Source organism: Chiloscyllium plagiosum, chromosome 38 (assembly GCF_004010195.1).
Source record: "Chiloscyllium plagiosum isolate BGI_BamShark_2017 chromosome 38, ASM401019v2, whole genome shotgun sequence".
NCBI classification, from domain to species: Eukaryota; Metazoa; Chordata; class Chondrichthyes; order Orectolobiformes; family Hemiscylliidae; genus Chiloscyllium; species Chiloscyllium plagiosum.
In genome coordinates, this window is record NC_057747.1 from 21,504,373 (window position 1) to 21,520,490 (window position 16,118).

General features: G+C 44.4%; 1 protein-coding gene across 1 annotated transcript in view; it reads right to left on the reverse strand.

The window, feature by feature from the left end:
- zswim8 (zinc finger, SWIM-type containing 8) overlaps positions 1-16,118 on the reverse strand; it is a 194,682-nt gene that overhangs the window by 102,982 nt on the left and 75,582 nt on the right. The window contains exon 5 of the mRNA XM_043679075.1: positions 1,952-2,124. Within this exon, the coding sequence (XP_043535010.1) occupies positions 1,952-2,124 (173 nt within the window). The remainder of the gene's footprint in view (positions 1-1,951; positions 2,125-16,118) is intronic.

Here is a 16,118-nt window from a genome sequence, read left to right on the forward strand (position 1 = left end):
TCCCAACCTATCCAACCTCTCCGTATAACTCAAACCTACCAATCCCAGTAACAACCTTGTAAATCTATTCTGAACTCTCTCCAATTTAATAAAATCCTTTGCATAGCAGAGCAATCAGAATTGTACACAGTAATCCGAAGTGGCTTCACCGAAGTTCTGTCAACTGCACATAACATCCCAACTCTCATACTCAATGGTCTCAGCAATGAAGCTGAAAATGTGTTGCTGGAAAAGTGCAGCAGGTCAGGAAGCATCCAAGGAACAGGAGAATCGACGTTTCGGGCATAAGCCCTTCTTCAGCCCTCCTCTCAGCAATGAAGACAAGCATGATAAATGCCTTCTTTACCACTATCTACTTGTGATGCAACTTTCAAAGAATTATGTACCTGAACCTCTAGGTCTCTCTCTATTTGACAACATGCCCAGGGTCTTATCATTAACTGTATAAATCCTGCCTTTGTTTGTAACAGCTCACATTTATCTAAATTAAACTTCACCTGCCACTCCTCAGCCTATTGGCCCAATTGATCAAGATACCTTTGCAATCTTAGATAACCTTTTTCACTCTCTATTATACCACCAATTTTGGTATCATCCACAAATTTACTCACCACACTACCTATATTCTCATCCAAATCATTAATGTAAGTGACAAACCGCACTAACTCCTGTGGAACATCACTGGACACAGGGCTCCAATCTGAAAATCAACCGTCCACCATTACACCCTGAATCCTACCATCAAGCCAACTTTGGATCCAATTGGCAAGCTCCCCTGAATCCCACGTGATCTAACTTTACTAACCATTCGACCATGTGGAACCTTCTCAAAGGCCTGACTGAAGTCCACATAGACAACGTCTATCGCTCTTCCCTCATCTATCTTCTTGGTCACACCCTCAAAAACTCAATTAAGTTTGAGAGACATGATTTCCCATGCACAAAGTCATGACGACTATTCCTAATCATTCCTTGCCTCTCTAAATGCACGTAAATCCTGTCTCTTAGAATCCCTTCCAACAACTTACCCAACACTGACATCAGGTTGACTAATCCATTTTCCCAGGCTTTTCCTTGCAGCCTTTCTTAAATAAAAGCACAACATTAGCCACCCTCCGTCTTGTTGAGCATTTTGAGACAATGTGCTACACTGAAAAGGCGCTACGCAAATGCAAGTTGCTGTCTGTCATCTAGAGGAGAAGCCCTTCTGAGGAAACAAAAAGTCCATTTGAATTGAATCAGAACACTAATTAATTATGCAGATGTTGGGGACAAAGGAAGTAGAAAAGGATAATAAAGTTTTTACTCGTGGAAATATAAAAAAGATAAAAATAAAATAACAGAAGTTAAATCTACATTTCTTCCTTCTCAGAAGAATTAAGGCATGAAAAGTCGGAGTGTTCAAGAGAAGTGACAATTTACTTTGCAGCCTTCTTGTTGGCTGTGCCAGCAGTTTCTAAGAATAAGATACAGAGGTAGAGTAGGCCATTCAGCCTAGCGGGCCTGCTCTATCATTCAATGAGATCACAGCTGATCGGATAATTATCAATTCGACTTTCCTGTATTTTTTCCAATTCCCTTGTTGAATACAAATCTGCAGCTTTTAACATACTAACAACCCAGCCTAGACAGCCCTCTACGATAAAGAATATCACAGAATTATTATAAAAAGGGTATGCTCGCAGATCTGAACACAAGAAAATTGCTATTTCGGGTTCTTACTGCAGGGCAAGGCAGGGGACAACTCAACTGCTTCTTGAAAGCTTGGGGCAAAAGAGATTCACTACTGACAGAATTTCCAACCTGTGTTCATTGGTTGAAGAGAAAGCCATCATTCCTTCAAAATCCTGACTCGCTTGCACCAGTGGGAAATGCAATTTGCCAAAATATCCCCCGCTTCTATCCAGACTTAAAACATTGAAGCAAACATCAAAATTTCCACCATACTCACGTTGTGTATTCTGAAGAGACAGAGAGCGACCACATGAGCACACCATTTCGCCCCAGCTCCACAGGTACAGCTACATGAGGTTATCCGACATCGGTCAAACATCACAGCCACGTTGAACGCCCCTTTAGCTTGAGCAGTCTGCGGAGGAACCACGGTGGCACTCAAATGAAATCCTGTTTTTGGGGAAGGGGAGCGAGATTTGATCAGTGCTCATGCGATAATACACACACAAACTTTACAAAATTACAAAACTTTGTTCACTACTTTATCTGAATGATCACCGATGAATCACTGATTATCATCTGTTCATGTAGGTATTTAATTACATTCTTAGTAGCACTTAAAAAGAACCCTTCGATGCTACAAAGTGGCACATGATGCTAAATTGCAGCTACGTTAGAGTATTGAGGCATTGGAAAATTTTCAACACTGCGTTTCAAATATACATCATTTATGAAAAGCCGGCAGGGATTGGAAAAACTCAAATTTTCTGAAAGATTGATTGAGTGATCGATGAGCCATTTTTTTTGTTCTGCATGGGCCCCATCTGGAAGATGCTTACATACACAATTTAAGCTCTTTCAGAGAAGGGGAAAAAAATTCTCAAGGTCTTTAAACAGCATATACACCCCCTGCGTTCATAGAGTCATAGAAATATACAGCACGGAAACAGACCCTTCGGTCCAATTCGTCCATGACGACCAGATATCCTAAATTAATCTAGTCCCATTTGCCAGCACTTGGCCCATATCCATCTAAACCCTTCCTATACATATACCCATCCTGATGCCTTTTAAATGCTGTAATTGTACCAGCCTCCACAACTTCCTCTGCAGCTCATTCCATATACACACCACCCTCTGTGTAGAAAAGTTGCCCCTTCGGTCCCCTTTAAGTTTTTCCCTTCTCACTCTAAACCTCTAGTTCTGGACTCCCCAACCATCAAGGTGTACAGCAGGAAACACACCCTTCAGCCCGCATCTGAAAAGGTCAAAAAAATGATTTACAAGGCTATTACTGAGTCTAGAGGATTTGAGTTATAAGGAGAGGCTGGATAGACTGCAGCATAGGAGATAGAGGTTTATAAAATCACAAGGGACATGGATAAGGTGAATAGCCAGGGTCTTTTCCTCAGGATAGGGGAGTCTGTAATTAGTAGACTTAAGTTTAAGGTGAGAGGGGAAAATTTAAAAGTGACCTGAGGGGCAATAATTTCATACAGAGAGTGGTGTGCAGATGGAACGAGCGGCCAGGGGAAGTGGCAGAGGCAATTACAATTGCAACATTTAAACAAGTACATGGATAGGAAACGTTTAAAGGGATGTGGGCCAAATGGAATCGGTTCAGTTTGGGAAACCTGGTTGGCATGGGGGAGCTGTAAAGGAAGGAAGGGTGTCAGCCACCCAGGTTCCTAAAAGCAGAACTCTGGGGTCAATTCAGAACACCACACCTCAGGAAGGGCAGCAACGTCTCGTAAAGGGTACAGAGGAGATTTACTAGAATTGTACCAGGGATCAGAGACCATTATCTGGAGAAATTAGAAAAACAGAGGCTAATTGTCTTAAAGCAGGAAAAGGAGGAGGAAATTAAACAGCGGTCTTCAAACAAATATGATCAAACAAATAAAATTTGATCCCAGTAGCAGAGTGCTATGTAACCAGAAAGGACAGAGTGAAGAAAATAAACAAAATGACCCAGAGGCATTGCAGGGGAAAGAGACTTGGTTTGGGAGTCTGAAATGCATTCATCAAAAGGACAGTGGAAGCTGGTTCATAATATGTTTGGCAAAAATTGGATAAAAATTTAAAATGAAAAATCTACAGGGCAAACAGCAGAAGAGCAAGGGGATGGGACCAATTTAATAATCCTTTCAAAGAGCTTACAATGGCACAATGGCCTAAATGGATTCTTTCAATGCCATATGGTTGTACAACAGCAAAACAAAATGGTTGTGTCTGGGAGGAGCAGGTGAACTATTTGCCACTCGGGATAATTATTGGTTAGAGTCCCTGGCACTGAGAGTTGAGGCAATAGGAGTTGGTGTCCATCGGATTTCTCGTACAAAACAGACAACGTTAACACAACTTTAAAGTGAGAGGGACCACAACGATAAACTGGACTCAGGGCATTCTCCTTTGTGTTAAATTCAGGTTGTGCAGCTTCGATTTTCAATCTAATGCCAAAATGATTTACAAAGTGCTCAAGGAAATTAACTGGAGTCAGACAATGTATTTCAAGGCTAAGCTTTCCATTTATATCAAAGATTAATGTGATTTGATGACTCTTGGTAGGTAGTGGCATTTAATATTAAATCATGAGCTCTGACCCAGTGTTATGGGCTGCACAAACTGATGACTACAGTAGAAAAGGCCACTTGAAACTCTTTGCCTTCAAGTCTAATTTCAGATCCTTTGGGAGCATTAAACTCCCGTCTGTTATGTTGTAGACAAATATGCGCCAGTGCATATTTTGCACGCTCCATTTCCAGACCATTATATCCCAAGATCGAATTCCAAGGAAACAAGATTGCACGGCACTCAGTGCAACAACAGGGTCCTGGAGAAATGGGTTTAAACAGAGAGTACTGGCAGGATCACAGGCTGGTCACAGAATGACAGAGGGCACACATACAACCTCAGCCCTGGAAGGATCATTTCACTGGATAGCTGAGCTAGGATACCACCTGGTTCCCTCCACCCTGAGGATGGTCAGGTCAACAGCACCATCACCACCCCCCCCCACCCCCAGCTCGGGCAGGACCAGGATTGAGGTCGTGAACCCACCTTCAGCACGAACTGGGATCAAACGCCATGCCCGCTGCTAGCAATCTGATGTACGACAGCCACTCAGCCGAATACCCCCGCCACCCATTCCTCGGCCCTCCGCGTGTTGCTGCAATAACACACACACCTGCACGCGGCTTCCAGAAAAACACAGAAGCAGGAGCAGGCCATTCAGCCCCTCAAGCCCGCCCTGCTATTCAATACGATCATGGTTGACCATCAATCTCAATACCCTCACCCCGCCCTCCCCCAATAACCCTTGACCCCTTTAGCCAAAAGAGCTGTGCCCACCTCCTTGAAAACACAACATTTTAGCCTCACGTTCTGTGGTAGTGAACTCCACAGGCTCCCCACTCTCTGGGTGAAGAAATTTCACAGAGTCTACAAATCCCTACAGTGTGGAAGCAGGTCATTCAGCTCATCAAGCCCACACCGACCCTCCGAAGAGCATGCCAACCACTACCTTGCGTGCCCAATGGCTAACTCAACTAGCCCATGCATCCCTGGGCACTGTGGGCAATTTAGCATGGCCAACCCACCTGACCTGCACATCTTTGGACTGTGGGAGGAAACCAGAGCACCCGGAGGAAACCTACGCAGACAACGGGGAGAATGTGCAAACTCCACACAGACAGTCGCCCGAGGGTGGAATCAAACCCAGGTCCTGTGCTAACCACTGAGCCATCATAGCACCCTCAACTCAATCTGAAAAGGTTTACCTTTTATCCTTAAACAATGACCCTCGGTCTGGACTCCCTGACCTGCGGCGAAACTGAGGACTGCAAATGCTGGAGTTTATCGAGCCGAGTGAATGGTGCTGGAAAAGCACAGCAGGTCAGGCAGTACCAGAGGAGCAGGCGAGTCGACGTTTCGGGCAAAAGCCCTTAATCAGGAAATGATGACCATCTTTTCTGCATCTATCCTGTCTAATGCTATTAGAACTTTTATGGGTTTCTAGGAGATACCTCCAGCATTCTTCTAAACTCTAGCGAATAAAATCCAAGTTGACTCAATATCTTCTCAGAAATCAGTCCTGCAAACCCATCCTTTGATAGCAAGAACATTCTCCCTCAGGTAAGGAGACCAAAACTGCCCAGAATACCCCAGTGTGGCCTCACCAATGTCCAGTATAACTGCAGCAAGACATCTTCATTCGTGTACTCCAACTATATGTGAAGGCCAACATATAGTCTGCCTTCTTCACTGCCTGATGCTTCTGCACGTTTAGATTAGATTAGATTCCCTACAGTGTGGAAACAGGCCCTTCGGCCCAACAAGTCCACACCGACCCTCCGAACAGTAACCCAACTAGACCTATTTCACTCTGACTAATGCACCTAACACTATGGGCAATTTAGCATGGCCAATTCACCTGACCTGCACATCTTTGGACTGTGGGAGGAAACCCACGCAGATACAGGGAGAATGTGCAAACTCCACACAGACTGTCGCCAGAAGCTGGAATTGAACCTGGAACCCTGGTGCTGAGAGGCTGCAGTGCTAACCACTGAGCCACCGTGCTGCCCACTTTCAGTGGGTGCTGTGGTCTGGAACTATCAATTGTGATGGTAAAGGTTTGTACTTTGTTTCCATTATATTGATCAGGACTGACCAGCAATCACTCCTTTTCTTACTGCCTGCATTAGTAGGATTTGCAGGCCAGTAACTTAGCCTGTTTGGCGACGTTCCAAATGCACTTACGTGACCAGCAAGACCTGGGGTGGGACTGTAGCCTGGTGTTTCTGGCTTAGAGGCCACTACCCACTGCATCTTAAGACATTGTCTATCATCCCCGGAAAACAATACTAGCTGATCAACATCAATGACGACACACAACGTCCAGATTGCAGGGTTGAACTGCAATGGAGGTGAAACCTCTGCTGCTGACAGTGGGTCTGTTCAGGGAGCTGGGAGGGGGAGTGAAGCAGACCGAAAGACAATGAACTTGACCAGTGTACAAGAGTTGGAGAAGTAGATGGCACATGCCAAGAAGCTTGCCACGCTATGGTAGACAAAGACCACACTGGGATTGGAATTGAGCAGCAACGATAAAACAGGTAGAGAGGATTACATGACAACACTTTGCTATTTTCAGGCATGCATATTCTGTATCTTATCAATCCAAACTCATTCACTTTAAACTCTGAACAGAAAAGGTGAAAAATTTAAATCAGTTACATTCTTCAGGAATTGCAGATCTTAGTCAAATATACACCTCAGTATTACCCGGTTACTTATTTTGAATTCATTCATGGGATGAGGGCATCAGTGGCTAAACCAGCATTAGTGAACCATCCCCAGAGGGCAATTAAGAGTTACCACATTGCTGTGGGTCTGGAGTCACATGTAGGCCAGACCAGGTAAAGATGGCAGTTTCCTTCCTTAAAGGACATTAGTGAACCAGATGGATTTTTCCAATATTCACAATAGTTTTATGATCATCATTAGGCTGCTAATTTCAGATTTTTATTCAAATTCCACCATCTGCCATGGCAGGATTCGTAACTGGGTCCCCAGAATATTATCTGGGTCTCGGGATTAATAGTCCAGCGATAATACCGTTAGGCTATCTCACCTCCTTCCTCAACCCAACCCATATAATTGTCCACTGTTTCATGATAGATTCTTCAGCTTAATACAAAATTCTTCACACACGTTCTGGATTGCAGGCAAAAGGATCATCTGTAACAATTCAACTTCACACTTAAGGCCCCATTGTGCCCTGACATCAGAATATTTTGGAGAAAGTGAGGACTGCAGATGCTGGAGATGAGTATCAAAGAGTGAGGTGCTGGAAAAGTACAGCGTGTCAGGCAGCATCTGAGGAGCAGGAGAATCAATGTTTCAGGCATAAGCCCTTCATCAGGAATGAGGCTTGTAGGCCAAGAGGGATGAGAGATAAATGGGAGGGGGATTGGGGCTGCAGGGAAGGTAGCTGGGAATGCAATAGGTAGCTGGAGGTGGGGGAGGAGGTGATAGGTCGAAGAGGAGGGTGGAGTGGACAGATGGGAAGGAAGATGGACAGCTAGGACCGTTCAAGAGGACTGTGATGAGTTGGGAGGTTGGGACTGGGATAAGGTGGGGGGGAGGGGAAATGGGAAAACTGGTGAAATTCACATTGATCCCATGTGGCTGGAGAGTCCCAAGACAGAAGATGAGGTGTTCTTCCTCCAGGCATCGGGTAGTTAAGGTTTGTTGATGGAGTCGGCCCAGGACCTATATTTCCTCGGTGGAGTGGGAGGGCGAATTGAAGTGTTTAGCCACAGGGCGGTGGGGTTGGTCGGTGCAGGTGCCCCAGAGATGTTCTCTGAAACCATCCGCAAGTTGGCATCCTGTCTCCAGATGTAGAGGAGACCACACCAGGTGCAATGAACACAGTAGATGATGTTCTGTCAAAGTACAGGTAAATTTCTGTCAGATGTGGAAGGATCCTTTGGGGCCATAGATGGAGGTGAGGGTACAGGTTTTGGCAGAATGTAGTCTCTACACTGTAGCTCTTTATTCTAAGAAACTTGCGACAACGATGTCCTGGAGGAGGTTTTCCACATTTTTATGAAGCCTGTAACAATGTTCAGATTTAAGCTAGGCTGACATTCTTTCGCCAGTCCACACTTCAGCATTGCAAATACAATTTCTCACCACAACCTAACAATGTACAATGTGGGAGATATGCATGCTGCACAGTTGTATTCAAATGAGCTACTGTGGGATGAAGTATGCGTAATGGGATCAATGGAGTGTATTATTGATTTGTAAACCATGAAGTAAGACCGAGCTGATGTTCACAGCCCCTCTGCATACCAAGGCTCGACCTCTGCTGTGCAACCAGAAAACGAGTGAATCACAGAATCCCAACAGTGTCGAAACAGGCCCTTCGGCTCAACAAGTTCACACTGACCCTCCGAAGAGTAACCCACTCAGACCCATTCCCCTACTCTATTATCCTATATTTACCCCTGACTAATACACGTCCCTGAACACTATGGGCAATTTAGCATGGCCAACTCAGCTAACTTGCATGTCTTTTCACTAAGGGAGGAAACCAGAGCACCTAGAGGAAACCTACAAAGACATGGAGAGAATGTGCAAACTCCACAGTCACCCGAGGTGAGAGGATGCGGTGACATAGATTTCTTTGAAGGATGTTGATGGTTTGATGGTCGGGGGTTTACTGCAATTCTGCGTGTCTCTTGATTATCTGAAATATTGATCAACCAGCCCACTCCTGGTCCCATCAGTGCCGGGGGAATCGAACCCGGGTTCCTGGCACTGTGAGATGGCAGTGCTAACCACTGAGCCACCGTGCTGCCCCCGAAGTACCTCTTGATTATCCAGAATATTGATCAACTGGCACTGATGGGACCAGGAGTGTGCTGGCTGATCAATATTTTGGATAATCAAGAGGTACGCAGAACTGCAATAAACCCTGACGATCGAGATATCAACATCCTTCAAAAAAATCTATGCCACAGCATCCTCACACCTCCTTAAACATCAATGTAAAAACTCACAGTAAGAAACAGCTACATAATGCATGGGGTATACACATCACTGTTATGTTTTATTTATAGCATAAATAACTTGGGACATCGCAGTAGATCGCGGTGTTGGAGATACATAACTTCTGCCGGTTTATCCAGACTGCCAGCCGATTAAGGTGCCAGTTAAAACAATTTTTGCTGTACTTTTAAAAAAAGTTCAGAAACGAAATATCAGTTTGCACGCAGCAAACTTCTACAACCAGAAATATGCTAATGAGCAGATAGTCAGTTTTTGTGATGCCCGTTGAGTGGATATTGACCAGCAAGAACTGTTCTAGTTTCTTAGTTTCAAAAGAGGTGGCATGGTGGCTCAGTGGTTAGCACTGCTGCCCCACAGCACCAGGGTCCCAGGTTCAATTCCAGCCTTGGCTGACTATCTGTGTGGAGTTTGCACATTCTCCCCGTTATCTGCGTGGGTTTCCTCCGGGTGCTCCGGTTTCTTCCCACAGTCCAAAGATGTGCAGGTCAGGTGGATTGGTCCTGCTAAACTGATAGGTGTATTAGTCAGAGGGAAGAGGGTCTGGGTGGGCTACTCTTCAGAGGGTCAGTGTGGACTGGTTGGGCCTGTTTCCACACTGTAGGGAATCTAATCTAATCTAATCATCAACTCCTCTTCCTTGAAATAGCACCACAGCAGCTTCTCCATCAAGCCAAACCCACAGACCTTTCACCTTCAAGACAACACCTCCAGCAATGCAGCACCTTTTCAGTAGTGCTGCACTCAAATCTGGGTTATAGTCATAGAGATGTATAGCATGGAAACAGACCCTTCAGTCCAACCTGTCCATGCCGACCAGATACCCCAACTCAATCTAGTCCACCTGCCAGCACCCAGCTATATCATGCTCACATCTTCACAGGGAGTGGGACTTGAACCAACAATGTTTTGGTTCAAAGTCAGGAGTACTATCCAGTGAGGCACAACAGATAGCTGGATGTCGGGAATGTTTAACAGGTGCTGTGTGAGATGTCAATGGAGTGGACTACCTGACCCTGCATGGTTTGGGAGTTTCTAGAGTGCTGTTGGAGCTGTACTCATGCTTGAGAACATTCAATCACACTCCAGACTCCTGCCCTGCAAAGGAGGGTGGAGGTCCCCAGACAGAAGTCAGGATTCCCAGCCTCTGACGTACTCCTGCAGCCACAGTACTCATGAGGGCTTGCTCAAGCTTGGTTCTGGACATTGGAGAGCCTCTGGATGTTGTCAGTGGGGTATCATCCCACGAGGAGAAAGTGAGGACTGCAGATGCTGGAGATCAGAGTCGAGAGTGTGGTGCTGGAAAAGCACAGCAGGTCAGGCAGCATCCGAGGAGCAGGAGAATCGACGTTTCCTGATGAAGGGTTTATGCCTGAAATGTCAATTCTCCTGCTCCTCAGATGCTGCTCAAACTGCTGTTATCATCCCATTATTTGGCTCCAGTTCTACACCAGAGACAGCAGCTCCCTCCCTTAAAAATAAAGGCATTGGTGAACCAATCTGTGACAATCCAGTCACAGTCACATTCAGTGACACCAAATTTCTGTTGACAGACTTGTCTTCATTGTTTAATTCAAACTCAATTCTCGAATTTCAATTGCGGGATTTGAACTACAGCTTTTGAAAAATCAGTCAGATTTTGAATTACTCACCCAGTAACATTCCCAGTATCGCAGTTGTGGCTTATTTTATATTTCCTTTTGACTAAGAGCGTAGTAGTTTACCACAAACAAATCAAGAGATCATGCATTTAAAGATATTAGTGCTAAATATAGAACAGAAAGTCAAATTAAAAGTGGTGTTGGGAAGACAGAGATTTTCTGACCTGCATAGAGATACGCCAGAATGATGGTTTATGAAGCTGAAAGTAGATATAGTAAGCAGCCTCTTTATTAAAAAAATAAGCTAGTCCCAGAGGACCATAGGGCTGCTCTCTCATTACAGAGACACGCCTGGGAGTGAATTTAACCTGAGGGTCACTACGCCTCAGTTAAGGCAAGAGGTTGAGTAGGTGGGACCCTTCATGGTAACCTCAGCCGGTGTGGGAATTGAACCCATGCTGTTGGCATCATTCTGCATTACAAACCAGGCAACCAGCCAACTGAGTTAACTGACTCCTGAGCCTCCCTAAACAGTCAATGGGCAGGGCAGTCAATGAGGAAGTAATAACTGATCACCCTTTGCTGAAATATCGTGCACTGAATATACACAACAAAAACTACCATCGAGGCAGCATAAGATGCTGGTTATTCTGTGGATTTATAACATTGAGAGAGACGTCAATGGAGCAAGCCACTGATGGTTGATTGTCAATTTAACTCCATGCACTAGCCTTTATTCAATAATCTTTCAAAGTTAGTTGACAAGAACCTTTCCTTTTCAAATGTAAGATTTATAATTGCTCTGTATGAATTGTCAATTTGAGAAAGTGTTTTAAGCTTCCATCACCCTGCGTGTGTTCACACATTTCCTAATTTCATCCCTGAGCTGTAAAACTCTAACATTTAGATTAAATCCCATAGTCCACAACTCCACGGCCAGCAAATAATAGTTTCTATCAATCCTCTCAGTTCCCCTTGAAACCTTCGATTAATTTCATCAATAGCCACATGTGAGGTACCAGAAGACTGGAAGGTGGCTAATGTGGTGTCATTATTTAAGAAAGGTGGTAAAGAAAAGCCAGGGAACTAGACACCGGTGAGCCTGATGTCAATGATGGGTAAGTTGTTGGTGGGGTTGCTGAGGGACAAGATTTATATGTTTTTGAAAAGGCAAGGACTGATGGTCAACATGGCTTTAAACATGAGAAATAGTGTCTCACAAACTTGGTTGAGTTTTTTGAAGAAGTGACACAGAGGACTGATGAAAGCAGACATTGTCTATACAGACTTCAGCAAGATGTTCGATAAAGTTCCACAGGGTAGACTGGTTAATAAGGTTAGATTCACATGGAATCCAGGGGGAGCTAGTCAATTGGATACTAAATTGGCTTGAAGGTAGGGGACAGAGGGTGGTGGTAAAGGGCTTTTTTTCCAGACTGGAGCCCTGTGACCAGTGGTGTGCCGCTAGGATCGGTGCTGGAACCATTGCTTTTTGTCACTTATATAAATGACTTGGATGTGAATTTAGGAGGTATGGTTAGTAAGTTTGCAGATAACATCAAAATTGGAGATGTAGTGGACAGTGAAGAAGGTTACTTCAGTGTACGACTGGATCTTGATCAGGCGGGCCAATGTTTTGAGTAGCAGTTGGAGTTTAATTTAGATAAATGTGAGGTGCGGAATTTTGGAAAGGCAAATCAGGGCAGGACGTATACACTTAATGGTAAGGTCCTAGGGAGTGTTGCTGAACAGGGAGACCTTGGAGTGCAGGTTCATAGTTCCTTGAAGATGGAGTCGCAGGTAGACAGGGTGAAGATGATGACGTGTGGTATGCTTGCCTTTATTGGTCAGTGCATTGAGTATAGGAGATGGGATGTCATGTTGCGCTGTACATGACATCAGTTAAGCCACTTTTGGAAATCTGTGCTCAATTCTGGTCTCCCTGCCATAGGAGAGATGTCTATAAACTTGAAATGGTTTAGAAAAAATTTACAAGGATTTGCAAGCGTTGATGGGTTTGAGCTCCAGGGAGACTCTGAATAGGCTGGGGCTATTTTTCCTGGAGCATTGGAGGCTGAGGGGTGACCTTATCGAGGTTTATAAAGTCATGAGGAACATGAATCAGATAAATAGACAAGGTCTTTCTCAAGGATAGGGGAGTCCAGAACTAGAGGGCATAGGTTTAGGGTGAGAGGGAAAAGATATAAAAGAGACCTAAGGGGCAACATTTTCATGCAGAGGATGGTGCGTGTATAGAACAAGCTGCCAGAGAAAGTAGTGGAGGTTAATACAATTGCAACATTTAAAAAGCATCTGGACAAGTATATGAATAGGAAGGATTTAAAGTGATAATGGGCCAAGTGCTGGCAAATGGGACGAGATTAATTTACGATATCTGGTCAGCATGGACAAGTTGGACAATTTGGTCTGTTTTTGTGCTGTACATCTCTATGACTAATTCACTCCTTAATTTTATAAATCCCAGGAAACACAATTTTGGCTTGCATAATCTCTCGTTACAATTTAAGCCTTGGGGTCGAGGTATTATTCTGGCTATGACACTGAGGGTCCTTCATTTTAATAGTATTTACCAACACTCCCCCAAACACCCTGCCCCATCCCTCAGGATCTTATTGTCATGTTTTAGTTTTCATTCAGAGCTGACCTTTCTCCTGCTTTTAGTATTTACTCAGAACCAATGCTTTGTACCAACCCCTTTTCGGTCTTTGGTTCCCTATCACAATGATTCCTCTCCCTCCAGCTTTTCTCTTATCTTCATTCCACTTGCTTACCTCCCCAACGCTCCAATCCAGCTGCTAATAACCCTGTCACATTTCCACCTCTCCTCAGTTCACCCTGCCTGAAATGTGAACTCTGTTTCTCTCTCCACGTATGCTGCCAGGCCCGCTGAGTTTCTCCAGCATCTGTAATAGCGCGCTTCTATTATTCTGGTAAATGTCTGCTGCACCTACTCAAAGGAACTGCTCCCCGAGGTGTGATAACCTTTATTTCATTTGTAAGCTAGCATTATATTAAAACACCTTTGACTATCCAACATCATTCCTTGATACATGGGATAAAGTTTTTAAAGTGGAAGAGCGTAGCTTGAAGCAAGTCTTCAATCACATAAACTGTGACAATGAACGTTTCTTAACTTGATGACTTGATTGCTTAGAACATAAAACCATAATGTAAAAACTGCCTCAATGTGACCTTAAGGCATCGGAACAGAAATAGGCCATTCAGCCGATCACCCATTCAATGAGTGTGCCACATTGGGAGTACTGTGTGTAGTTCTGGTCACCCTACTATAGAAAGGATATTACTAAACTAGAAAGAGTGCAGAAAAGATTTACAAGGATGCTACCTGGGCTGGAAGTCTGGAGTTACAGGGAGAGGCTGGATAGGCTGGGACATTTTTCACTGGAACGTAGGAGGCTGACCTTATGGAGATATACAAAATTATGAGGGGCACAGGTAAATCAGATAGCCGACAGTTTTTCCCCATGGTACTGGAGTCTAAAACTAGAGGGCATAGGTTTAAGGTGAGATATAATAGAGGCAATTTCTTTCACACAGAGGGTGGTAAGTGTCTGGAAAGGGTTGCCAGAGATAGTGGTGGAGGCGAGACAATTGTGTGCAATTCTGGTCTCCTTCCTATCGGAAAGATGTTGTGAAACTTGAAAGGGTTCAGAAAAGATTTACAAGGATGTTGCCAGGGTTGGAGGATTTGAGCTATAGGGAGAGGCTGAACAGGCTGGGGCTGTTTTCCCTGGAGCGTCGGAGGCTGAGGGGTGACCTTATAGAGGCTTACAAAATTATGAGGGGCATGGATAGGGTAAGTAGACAAAGTCTTTTCCCTGGGGTCGGGGAATCCAGAACTAGACGGCATAGGTTTAGGGTAAGAGGGGAAAGATATAAAAGGGACCTCAGGGGCAACCTTTTTCACACAGAGGGTGGTACGTGTATAGAATGAGCTGCCAGAGGAAGTGGTGGAGGCTGGTACAATTGCAACATTTAAAAGGCATCTGGATGGGTATATGAATAGGAAGGGATTGGAGGGATATGGGCTGGGTGCTGGCAGGAGGGACTAGATTGGGTTGGGATATCTGGTCGGTATGGACGGGTTGGGCCGAAGGATCTGTTTCTGTGCTGTACATCTCTATGTCTCTATTATCATTGAAGAAACATTCAGACAGGTACATGGACGGGGTAGGTATAGAGGGTTATGGACCAAACGCAAGCAAATGGGACGAGATTAAGTAGTGAAATCTTGGCAGCATGGGTAGGTTGGGCCAAAGGGCCTGTGCCATGCTGTAAACCTCTAGGACTCTATGATATCATGGCTAATCTGATAACCCTCAAACCCACTTTCCTGCCTTTTCCCCAGAACTATTGACTCTATTTTTTTGACTCCCTCAAATGCAAAATTATTTCGACAGGCCATTATTTTCAACAGCCGCAATGTTTGAGGAAACGAGACCGGCGTGAAAACCATTCCAAATTCCAGAAGTTGTGGACCAAGCTGGAGATTTGCAGACATCATTTGCAAGCACTTTGAAGGAAAAATTAATTGCTGCTAAATTTAGAAATATTGCACTTTCGATTTTCCATCATAACCAGCTCAGTTGCTCTCTAAAATTAATGTTATTAAACTGAATGGCTCAATTATTTTCCACTTACAACTTGCTGCATGCCAAGGACATAATCTCAGTCAGACCACGTGGGTAGGAATCTCTAAGTTGGGAGATGGTTCTTGTGGGTTAGTCCAACAGGCCTGCATTGTCTCCCAGTCTGGCACCCACCCCCACTTTCAAATTGTCATCCTCCGTTTCCAATTCCTCCTTGTCCTTGCAACCCTGACCTCTAGTCTATAGTCCTGACCCCAGCTATGTTGTCCTCCAGGATCTCTGCACTACTCCAACCCTGGATGTTGTGTACAACCTGTACCTAATTGCTTGACTGTGTATTCAGCAACCTATATTTCCAGTTCCAGAATCCTTTCTCTGCCTCGCTGTCCTTCTAGACATCGCTATGCATCTTGGACTGAATCTGAAACAACCTTGTATCACTGTTGCCATTGAACAAAAATCCAAACATCCTGGAAGGGGGACACAAAATTATCCAAAGGGAAATTTAGGAAAACTTTGCACATTCCATTTCATTCTCATTAACTTGTAGCCTACTATAAATCAGACACTTTGAGTTAAAGTTAAAGCCAAGTTACATACAACTATATGTGTTCTCCATAGAACAGTATAGTTA